At 37.0% G+C, this 12,208-nt stretch overlaps 1 protein-coding gene across 1 annotated transcript in view; it reads left to right on the top strand.

Annotated features, from left to right (window-relative positions):
* The window catches only part of ADAM17 (ADAM metallopeptidase domain 17), a 31,133-nt gene that overhangs the window by 4,590 nt on the left and 14,335 nt on the right, over window positions 1-12,208 (top strand). Inside the window, exons 2-10 of the mRNA XM_063314362.1 lie at window positions 97-229; window positions 692-825; window positions 2,541-2,629; window positions 3,820-3,988; window positions 4,984-5,114; window positions 5,825-5,914; window positions 7,465-7,578; window positions 8,170-8,314; window positions 9,144-9,232. Of these exons, the coding sequence (XP_063170432.1) occupies window positions 97-229; window positions 692-825; window positions 2,541-2,629; window positions 3,820-3,988; window positions 4,984-5,114; window positions 5,825-5,914; window positions 7,465-7,578; window positions 8,170-8,314; window positions 9,144-9,232 (1,094 nt within the window). The remainder of the gene's footprint in view (window positions 1-96; window positions 230-691; window positions 826-2,540; window positions 2,630-3,819; window positions 3,989-4,983; window positions 5,115-5,824; window positions 5,915-7,464; window positions 7,579-8,169; window positions 8,315-9,143; window positions 9,233-12,208) is intronic.

Raw genomic sequence — 12,208 nt, 5'->3', positions numbered from 1 at the left:
TTGTTTGTAAACTTTGCATCCTGTTCCATCTAGTTGTAGGCCAATACTTCATTTTTTTAATTGTTCTGTTTAAGTGTTTTCTTTTTTTTTTTCCAGAGAGACTGGAGTCCGTTCTTTCAGAGTATGATATTCTTTCTGTGTCCAACATCCAACAACATTCAGTAAGACGAAGAGACCTCCAACCTGAGTCCCATATAGAGAGGCTCGTAAGTTTTTCAGCATTGCATAGGTATGGGGTTTTTTTCTAGTTAAATGCAGAATATAGCTGGTTCAGCCTTGTTTATGTATTGTTGCATTTAGGTATTATCTGGATAGTAGGAACACTCTGTTTATTAAGAATGAAAAGGAAATTATTTTATGGCCTTTATAATATAAGATAATAAATACCTAATTGGCTTTCACCCACAAGGTAATTGTATTGGCAGGTATGGCAGTTTGGTATCTAAATCTCAAATATTTATGCGAAGCTTTGAATCTCTTTTAATAATGTATTGATGTGTTTTCTTAAATATTTATCTTAGGTTTGTAAATTAAACAATTTATACTAAAATGTTAGTAACCATTCTTGCTGCCGTTTGTCATCAATTCCATAGAGAGTCATTTGAAACACTTAACATTGCTAATATATTGTGCATAAAGAGACAAAGTGTTTTAGTTACATCTAAACATCTAAAATTAAATTCTTTTACAGGCATTTTAAATTATATTTAACTTCAACAGCAGACCATTTTTCAAAAAACTTTCAAGCAGTTATACTTGATGGCCGAGGCAATGAAAGACAGTATCATGTACAATGGCAAGAATTTTTCACAGGTCACGTTGTTGGTAAGTGTGTGCAAGTAAGTGTTGCTTGCTAGCATAGGAAAAGTCATATAGGATTTTAAGAAATGTGGTAACTGCCTTGGTCTGGAGCACCATGAACAACTTTCTGTTCTGGAAAAATCAATTCTAGAAGACAAGGAACTGCCAATGGAACAGCCAAACTACACTAGGAGTTTTGCAGACAACTGCTGGGTATTTGAGTAAATGGAATGCATAGTTGACCTGTAAGAGTCTCAAGCTGGCATTCTAAGTGCTAATATTTATTTATTCATTCAAAAATTGTGTTTTCACAAGACAACTTACAACCCATTAGAATCATAATATAGTTCTTGAAAGCTCAGATTAAGATTAAGATTAGATTAAGACTGCAGTTCATAATCAATAGAAACCTAAGCAGACTCATTACAAATCTTGATTTCAGCATATACATTTTAAATATTATGGTAATGAAAGATCCTGAGAAAATGAACATTTCTTACTAGTGCCAGAAAGGCAAAACCATAAATACGCCTTACTGCACAGTCACTTGCAGCATCTGAATTTAGGAAAGTAATCTCGGAAAACACATAGGAATATATGGGGAGCGGGATTGGATACTCTAATCCCCAGCCATGGTGAATTTTATAGGCTTGTTTAGGTTGATAAAGCTTGATTTTGGTCTACAAATGAACTGGGAGACTATGAATATCATATAAAAATTATGTAGGATGTTTATAATCCTCAGGTCCAGTTAGCATTGTCATACACCGGTACTCCTTAGGTTACAACCATTCATTTAGCGACCATTCAAACGGCACTGAATGAGAGGGACTTAGGACAGGTCCTCAGAATTCCAGCTTTTGCAGCATCCCTGTGGCCACATGATTATGATCTGGGTGCCTGGCTCGCAGTTACAACGTCTCAGCAAGCTGCGGTCAGGTAATCACAACTTTGGACATTGCCTGCCAGCTTCCCACAAGCAAAGTCAATGGGGAAACCTGCAGGAAGTCAGAAGTCGTGATCATATGAGGACCTCATTTAACAACGGCAGCTGGGACTGCCGGAATTAGTGATGGACATACCAGTCCCAATTGCCATCGTAACCCAAGGACTACCTGTAGTACAAAATATTAAAATGGTTAAAAAATGTGAAAGGTAGAATAGATTTTAAAGGGGCTGATCATATTGTTTACAATAATAAAATCATGTAGAGGTAAGTAACATTGTTATATCAGTTTATATGGCCACCCTATTCACAAATGTGACCCTGGGCAGCTAGCAACATGTTAAAACAAACATTTATTTATTTATTTGTCATATTTCTTTACCGCCCGTCTCATATTATGATGACTCTGGGTGGTTATAATAATAGCAAAGAATAAAAAACCTACAATGGTCACCAAGGATAAACCCAAGCAAAACAATTGACAAAGACCTCTCAGTGGTCCATCTGGCCTCCCAACCAGGCCCTGGAGTGTATGTCTGCTGATATAGTCAGTGAATATACCTGAAAGATTTTCCTGGAATCTCATGAGATAACCTCAGATTCATAATATCTACCTTCTTTGCAAATTGGAGTTGACATGTTATAATCTCTAGTGTTGTGTTTGGCTTTAAATAACTTATGTAGGACCTATTGTGTATGTTACAGTATAAAGTAGCTGCTGACTAAAGGAAGGTATACTATCTGCTGCTGTTAATGGATCAGATTTTTTTTTCTTTGTTTCCCCCATATCCAGGTCAGAGTAATTCGAAAGTTACAGCTCACATTGGTGAAGGTGACTTCACAGTGAGGATCAATACAGATGCAGAAGAATACAATGTTGAGGTATACCCCATTACACAAATCTAGATGTAGCCAAAATAAGTATTATTATAAAATGCTTGCTTAATTTTCTTTAATGTATCCTAATATTTCTAACATACTTAAAATTTGATACAAACAGCCATATCAAGAAGGAGCCTGAATGGAAAGTTATGCATGGAGGTAGAATTCTCACTGACTTCTGGAATATGATGCTTATCCAACATTTAAGAAAAACCACATTACACCATACTTTCTCTCTTGCTATAACTAATCATCTACTTAGAAAGTGTTTCTTTAAAAACTGCCATAAATTTGTTTCAGCCTATTCCAGTTATCAACTTTTTGGCTTCTTGTGTACTTAAGGTCCATTCAATTCTCTTCTCTCTAGTTCCATGAGATATCTTTCTTTCTGTCATTGTGATGCTCAATTTTCTTTGAATATTTTATATAGCAGTCTAATAATTATTACTAATTATTATTACCCATTATCTGGGAGAAGATGAGCTGTTAGGATTCTTTCTCTAACTATGTTCGTGCAATTGCACCGCTGTCATTTGTTCTTTTTTTGTTGTTGTTGTGAACTCGTAACCCCAAAAACGAATTACAATTTGTTTAGGTTCGGATAGAGCATAACTTTGTAGTTAATCTAAAACAGAAGTGATAGCTTATGAATTTCTCATGATACTGCAGCGGAAGTTGGGGTGACAGTGGGGATAGTATATGAGTCTGAATCATAGTTCGGTACCAATAAGTGATTCTGATAAACGTAATGACATCACTTTGAAAATAACCAAGAGTCAGATCTGCATGAAGCTATTTAATTATTTAAAATGTAGCATTATCAAATCCATGATTTTTGGCAAACCAATTTAAACAGAACAGATAAGGTAGCTGTTTAGCTTCATAGAGAAAACACTTGACTACAAATGCAGATTAAAAAAAGGGGTGGGGGGGGGCTCCATTCTATACTTTCAAAAGCCCCAGAAGGTGGCTTACAACAGAATTAGATATATCTATGGACATAAACAATTATTTTAAAGAATGCTAGGGTTTAGCATATTTAGTTCTTCAGGCCTCTGAAGTGATAACTTTTGATTAGTTTCTCCACTTAAACTTCATTTACTTAAAGGACATTCTACTGAACTTAGTGCAGCTTACTTTTGAGCAGACATGAAAAGAATCATGCCTGTGATACTGTTTTTCTATTCTAGCCCCTATGGAGGTTTCTCAATAACACACAAGATGAAAGGCTTTTGGTATATAGATCAGAAGATATCAAGGATGTCTCACGATTACAGTCCCCTAAAGTATGTGGTTATATCAAACTAGAAGAAGATGGGCTTTGGGGAGGAGGGCTCAAGGATAATCATGTAAATAAAGGTAAGTGGCCAAGTAGTTGTATTTTTTCCAAAATTGTACAAAAATCCTTTGTAACAGCATATGGTACTACTTGCTGCTTAATGATTTATGCAACAGAATTCTGGCTCCTTCTAGCACAGGAAGTTTACAGGAAGTTTACTTTACAATAGAGATCAGAATACAGTAGTTCATGAATAATATATTATCTGCCTAGGATAATATACAGAATCATAGGGTTGGAAGGGACCTTGGAGGTCTTCTAGTCCAACCCCAAGCCCAAGGCAGGAATTCTCATACCATCGTGGACAAATGGTTGTCCAATCTTTTCTTGAAAACCTCCAGCAATGGAGCACCCACAACTCCAGGAAGCAAGCTGTTCACTGCTTAATAGTTCTCATTGTCAGGAAATTCCTCCTTGACCTCACTTTGTTGGAAGAAGACACCATTCTAGCTGGCTTGCACATACTATTAGTAGTAGTAGTAGTAGTAATCATATTCTTAATTGTTTTTTCTTTTTGGCTTAGCACAGTATTTGTCTTAGCCACCATGGCCTCTTTAACACTCCATTATTTTTAAAAATTGGCTTAGCATTATGTGCTATCACTGTCTGGCATGAAGAAATGATATAAGAAAGATTTAAGCAAAAGATTTCTGTAAATGAATGTTCTGCTTCTGCTTTCTTTATTACATGGGTGGGGGGAGAGAGAGACTTTAAAAATGATTGTTCTTTTCACTCTTCAACAGTCTCATTCTCTGCATACTTCACAGGGTTATGATTGGGGGGATAAAATTGGGAAAGGTTCCCTTGTAAGCCCACTTGAGCTTTCAAAAAGGCAGGGAGGTGGATGGTTACCAAATGAATAAACTATCAAAAGCAATTTCTGGCATACCCCAAGTTTTTCTGTTATACTCATAATACTTGCACTGAGCAGACTTATAATTTTATACCAATGTGTTACTGAAATTCTTGATTCAATAGCTGTGAATAGTACCTGATATTTAAATTGTCATGATAGAAAATATCCCTCGGAAAAGAAGAGCTATTCCAGACCCCTTGAAAAATACATGCAAGATGTTAGTGGTGGCAGATCATCGTTTCTTTAAGAATATGGGCCGTGGGGAAGAAAGTACTACAATTAACTACTTAGTAAGTGTAACTATCTGCTGTCAGTTGGCTGATAAAATGAACTATTATGTCCAATTATTTTGTTGTATTTCAGATCTGGCAGGGTTGACTGAGAATGTAACTAAACATTTAAATAGTGTTTACAGGTATGAATACAGATACGCACATGAAAAATGCTTGGGACAGACTGTATTGAAATATCTTTCTTGGGTTTAGAGTTTACTCTATGAATATATTGTGTTGTTTAATAATAATGCAACCTTGTTGATATACTGATGTTTGGACTGCAGGACCCACAAACAATGAACAATTTACCTGATTTCAGATATCCTGAATCTGTAAGACTTTAAAGCAAATGATGAATCTTTGAATTATGCTTGGCCCTAGTCAGTGAAACTCATTTCCAGTTTTGGTATTATGCTCTAAACCTGATAGTATGCTGTGTGCAGCATTTGGCCCAAAGTCACCCAGCGGCCTAGAACTCACCGTCTCCTGGTTTCTAGGCCAGCACCTTCACCACTACACCAAACTGGCTCTCGTGTATGAATGCTACCTTGAACTCCTGCATGAAAAGTGTGATACAAATGTAACAGATACAATAACTTAAATAAGTAGAATACTATTCTTCCATTTTTCATGCTCAGAACATGCATTTATTTATAAATGGCCCACAATGTTAGGTTCTAATGGCAAGGGTTGACAAGAGTCCCTTTTTTCCTTTCTGCATTTAGATTGAATTAATAGACAGAGTGGATGACATCTATCGCAATACCTCGTGGGACAACGCCTACTTCAGAGGATATGGCATACAGATAGAGCAGGTACTAAGATACCTCCTGGAAGGAATATGAGTACTTCTGCTGGATACCAGAATGTGCTTAATTCCATACTTTATTGAATAATTTAACTGAATCAACTGTGATACATGCAAAAACCCTAATGAAGTATGATGTTCCTGAAGGTTATATTTCTTTTTTGTTCTCTTTTCCCTTTCTAATAGAAATGCAGATAGAGGAAGTAGCCAGGTAGTAACTTAACACTACAAGAAGAGAAACAGCAACAGGCATTATTAGTGAGAAACCCTTTTCTTAGTATATACTTTTAAAAAAACATTGTTATTTCTATTTATTTTAAAAATGTATTCAGAAAAGTTTCCCTAGCTTTAAAGTTACATTTTAAGTTATTGAAGAAAAAATAGTTATTAAAAATACAGCATAAACAATACAAGAAGAGGTTAAAGATTAAATTAGAGAATTTAGATAAGAAGTCCCCTTGTAACATAACTTACTAACATACAGAAAAATAAAATTAAAATTAGGGTTTCTCATGTGGAGAGGGCATTCCACCTCTGCTGTAGTATCTCCCCAGAATACACCAATTTCTGTTTTACCTTCTTTTTCCAAATCTTCATATTTAGTAGAGACAAAGCCATGTGAGAGGATATTACAACAGAGCTGATAAGCTGGGAGTATTTCAGTCAGAAACTAAAATCTGACTCCAGCAGCAGCCATGAAGGGAAGACCCACTATCACTTTCCATTTTCTTGCTTGCTAACACCCCCATGCCTCCCCACCACCTGCCCCCGGCAGCAAATTTTGCTTAAATTGGGAAATCCTAACCAGAACAGAGTGTCCTTCAGGTACTCCCTTGCATTCGGTATACTGTCTAATTCTGGAACTCTCTTTTGTTGATAGCACTGACTATCTTTGGGTGGGATACTTGAATGCAGTATGCCTCAGTGAATTATGCTATTTAATATTGTGCTTCTGCATCAAATATATTTAATGCCAAAAAAGATAGTAAAAAGCAAGCAGTTTTGTCACTGATCCATTTTTTCATCACCAAGAGAAATCCTGACCTGATGTTCAAGGTGTGATATGTGAAAGCAGTTGTTTCCCATGTGAAATAATAAAAGTAGCATATGCCTGGTAATGTTCTGATTATTTTCTTGCCACTGGAAGTCCAAGAAAATTTTCCTTTTAAAATCATTCTTATTGGATATAGTCTCAACTTCTATTCAACCTTCTAAATATTGAGATTTAGGTTAAGCTACTGAAATTTAAATGCTTGATACCATGCTTGCTATGCTGAAGGATTTGTATGGATCTGTTTATTTCACCCAAGAAATAGAAATACGTTTTCTTTCACCAGATAACTTTAGAAACTTCTATTTGAGTGATACTTTGCTGAAAATTTTTTGTTTGTGTAACATAATTCTAAGTATATGAGTTGCTGTGAGCCTTTGTTAGTGGAGGCTTTGTTAGTTAGTGGTGGCATTTTCTCTTCATTAAAAGGCTGAAGCATTATTCTGGACTCTTTCTGTTTTTACAAGGTTTCTAAATTTAATGTTTTCTCTTTCTGTTTAATTAAGATTATTGTTCACAGTGAGCCAGAGAAGTTAGGTCCTAAACAAAAACACTATAACATGGCAAAAAGTCAGCCTGATGAAGAGAAGGATGCTTGGGAAGTCAAGCAGCTGCTAGAGGTAGGCTGTCTGTGTGTGTATGTGTGTGCACGCATGTGCATTTTAAATGATAAAATTAATTAGGATATAAAGCATTTGTTTCTTGACTCACATACTTGAGCTGGGGAATCTCCAAATTATGAAGAAGGCAACATATTTTAAGGAAGTTGGTAATTGAGTAATTCAGGAATAAATGTATAAAGTTACATCACAAAAAACATTTTAAAAAACCAAATGAAATATCTTCAGAACTACTGTCAGCTCATCATGTAAAATGAACTAAATGTTTAGTTACCTAACCTTACAGAACTGCGGCAAAAATATTGACGTGGCAGGCTATATCAAGCATGTCTTAACCATTTTTCAATCCTCATTGTGCAGACACAGGGTGTTTACTTAGTTTCTGGAATGCTTCATTATGTGATTCTGGGTAATTTATGACAGAAAAACCATTTCAGGCAAAATACTGTTCTTGAGCAAGGAAAATGGAACAGAGGAGCTTTATTTGGTGATGCTAGAAGTGGAATCTGTCTAATTTATTCACCTTCTTTCCTAATTTGTTGAACAAGCATCTCTCAGCTAAAAAGTGTTTGTTCTGTTTGTTCCCCAAAGCAATTCAGTTATGACATAGCCGATAAAGCAGCTAAAGTGTGCCTTGCTCATCTCTTTACATACCAAGATTTTGATATGGGTACTCTGGGACTAGCTTATGTGGCATCTCAAAAAGCAAACAGCCACGGTGGCATCTGTCCAAAAGGTAACTCTCTTTCTACTTTGGATTTAGTTTTTCTTCTAGGAAATGAATTTAAATGTCTGAAGAATAAAATACATATATATCCCTTGTAGGCGGTTAAGATGAGCTGGTGACCTATAGCAGAGGTCTCCAATCCTTTTTGTCCAGTGGGAACATTTGAAAGGTTGAGACTATGTTCTGGTACTTCCACAAAAGACCTGCTTGGAGGTGGGCTTGCTTATTTTCAAAGGGACGGTCACGGGGAGCATAACTTCTTACACGGCGTTGGTTTATTAAAATGTTACCTGCTACCTCAACATCCTACTGCCCCTGGTTGCTTTTTTCCGGGACAGTGTGTGCATATCCAAACTTACACTGGACTACAGTTTCCCATTATCTTCATTTTTAAAGAAAGCTTATGAGCCAGAAGGCATTCTTGGAAATAAAAATTATGGTAGGAGCTAGTACTTTATTTTGTAGTATTACAGTAGCTTTTAATACAAATTCAGGCAGGACAGAAACATGGCAAGTGACAAAGACTTTCTGTAAATGTCTCAGAGCTGAAAAGAGACTTGGACTTCCGCAGAATATCTGGTTTCTTTAGATTTTAAGTTGGTGTTAATGCTAACTCCTCATATACAGCTAACAAAGGGTGACATGTTTGCAAGCTAAGTGTACTCCAGTGTATATTCCTTTCCTTCCCTGGTGCGATGGCGTGATTGAGAACAAGCAGCAGTCAGAGCGGCTTGTCAAGATGTCTTCCTAAGATGGGGAATTCTCCTGCATCTATCCACAATGGCCCAGCAGTATCGAATGTCTCTAACTTGATTTTTTTTCATCTTCTCTTTCCTAGCTTATTCTAATTCATTACCAGGAAAAGCTGTCTATCTTAACAGTGGCTTAACCAGCACAAAGAACTATGGCAAAACAATCCTTACAAAGGTATTGCAAATAAATTATGGAAAACATTTTAAGGAAATCAATTATGTTGCTTTTCTGGGCTGATGTTCTGATTATTCTTCTTGTTGAAGATGATCTTTCCTACCAGCCATGGTGACTGACCTGCTAAACTGGGAAAAATGGGTCAGGCTGACAAGGTTGTCAGATGAATGTTGTTGCCCATGAGTGCCCTCTAAGCCCGACATCACATTTGCAATCAGGTCTCTTTTCTTCTAGTGCTTTCACAAAATTGTTCACAATCTGGTACTTGAAGTCTTCATCATGCATTATATTCACTGTGAGTTATATCTTGTTGGATCAGAGTATAACAGATAAATAGTTGGTAGTATGGAGCATTTTGTTAAACAGTTTATTTTAAAACTTAAAATATGCCCAGAACAAATGTAACCTGCATTATATGTTAATGAACCAAATAAAAGCTTGCTGTGTTTAGGTATATTATGCTTTTGTTTAATTGCTGTTACCAAAACTTGGAACAAGACTCACATTATGGTAACCTTGATTCTATATTATTTAAAATTATCTGATTGTCCAGTAGTTATATTTGCATGGAAGAGTATAGGCATTCCTGGTCATAGAGGAGTAAGAAAACAATGAATATGGTAGGTGTAGAATTTGGACGTTGTTCCAGTCATAACACCTATTTTGGCAGAAATAACAGCTTCCAAACATTTCCAGTAGCTGGCTAAGTTTGTTCTTGCTTCTGAAATTGTTTCCCACCTCAGAAATATTCTTAAGTCTTCCTGCATGTACTGCGTGTTTGAGTTCTCCCTGCAGATTTTCAATAGTCCAATCTGGGGACTGCACAAGTGATTCCAAAACCTTTATTGTTCTTTCTTGTAATAACTTCATGGTTGATTTGGAGATACGTTTTCAACTATTGTCTTGTTGAAATATCCACCCCTTTAGCTTCAGTTTCTTTACTCACTGTGAGACTGCGAGGGTGCCCAAACTTCTGCATTTGCTGTATTAACTGTTTTCTTATTTTGGACCTGTAAAGAATTTCATGTAAATAGTATTCATTCAGATTTGCAGGAATATGTTGCGTTTAGCTTTATACCTTGTAGAGCTTGTGTCAGCTTCTGTTCACTTAGGCATTTATTGAAACATAGAACCAAGTATACCTAAACTTTTGCAAACAACTGTATAATAACAAGTATTTGGAGCATTATTGGTCCTATTGTCAGAAGAAGAAGTCAGCTAAATGAATAGAATTATAATGCAGTCTTATCTTCTAATAGAAGAGAATATATGTAGCTCAGGGTTGAACTGTGGAATCATTGGTGTTCTCTGAGCTTGGTTGGTTGCTTGCAGACGTTTCGTTACCCAAGTAGCTAACATCATCTGTGCTAGTGAGTGTGGGGTTTGTTCACTGTTTATATATGGAGCTTGTTCTGCCAGTGTTGGTGGGGGTGGGGCTTTCTCCTTGGTAGTCCCTTGATTAGGGTATTGTTCTCTGCTTGATTGTTTGCCTGGTGTTAATTCCTGCTTATCTGGGTGTTGGCTGCTGGAGAGGATGTGTTCTGGTCTTTTTGTTTCCTTAGCTTTTTTATTGTCTCTCTTGAAATGTAAATGTGTAAATGTGGTTTATTTCTGTGTGTCTATTGATGGCTGATTTGTCTGAATGCCAAGCTTCCAGGAATTCCCCTAGCCTTTTTGGATTTGGCTTGGTCTAGGATGCTCACAGTTTCCTGGTTGAAACTATGGTTGAGTCTGTACATGTGTTATGAGATTAAGGAGTTTTCATCGTGTCTTCTGATTGCTAGTTGGTGTTCGTGGATGCGCTCTGCTAGTCTTCTGCCTGTCTGTCCTACATAGTGGCTGTTACAGTCCTTACAGTCCTTACACTGTATGTTGTAGATGACTCCTGGTTTTTCTTCTTGAGCTACTCGTTCTTTTGGGTTACTTAGGATGTTTTGGAGGGCTTTAGTTGGTTTGTGTGTTATGGTAATGTTGTGTGGTTGTAATAGTCTGTTGGCTGTTTCTGAGATGTTTCTGATGTGTGGTAGTGTTACCCTTTTCATAGCTTGAGTTGGTTGTGGTGTAGTGTGTTGAGCGGTCAGGCACTTTTGATAAAGTTGTGTGGGTATCCATTTTGTTGGAAGATGTTGTATAGGTGGTCTGTTTCCTTTTTTTTTTGGTGCTCTGGGTTGCTGCAGTGCATTTGTGCTCTGAATAATGTTCTTGCACAGCTCCTCTTGTGGGAGGTTGGGTTGTTACTTTGGTAATGGAGCACTTGGTTAGTGTGGGTTGTCTTTCAATAGACTTACATTTGTAATTTGCCATCATTTCCTCTGCTGATGAGGATATCTAGGAAGGGTAGTGTGTTGCTTTCTTCTTCCCTTGTGAATTTTATTCCTTTGAAGATGTTGTTGATTGTTTCATGTATCTTCTCTGGTTGTTCCTTTTTTATTATGACGTAGGTGTCATCTACATACCGGATCCACACTTTGGGTTGTATACGTGGGAGTACTCTAGTTTCTAGCCACTGCATTAGGGTCTCTGCTATGAGTCCTGAGATTGGTGATCCCATGGGTGTTCCTCGGATTTGTTGGTAAATTTGTCCATCAAACTGAAAGTAGGTAGTGAGGCAGAGGTCGATGAAGTCTGTGATTCTGGGTATTTCAATCTTAGTGTATTTGGTTACGTCAGGTGTGTTGTATATTACTGCTGCCATGGATTCTTTTGTTAGTTCTGGATCTATGGACGTAAAGAGTGCTGAGACATTGAATGAAACCATAATTGCATCTTCTATTTTTAGATCTTTGATTTTCTGGAGGCACTGTAATGGGGAGTTGATGGAATATTCACTCCCCTCTCTGAGATGTCCAAGCGTTTTTGTAAGTTCTTTGGCTGTGTTGTATGTTGGGGTCCCTGGTAATGATACAATTGGACAAAGAGGTATGACAGGCTTGCGTATGTTGGGGCATCCATGGATGCGTGGCAGGACGGCTCCAC

Source organism: Candoia aspera, chromosome 1 (assembly GCF_035149785.1).
Source record: "Candoia aspera isolate rCanAsp1 chromosome 1, rCanAsp1.hap2, whole genome shotgun sequence".
Lineage (NCBI taxonomy): Eukaryota > Metazoa > Chordata > Lepidosauria > Squamata > Boidae > Candoia > Candoia aspera.
The sequence above is the reverse complement of the archived record's forward strand: the minus strand, read 5'-3'. Positions and strand labels throughout refer to the sequence as shown.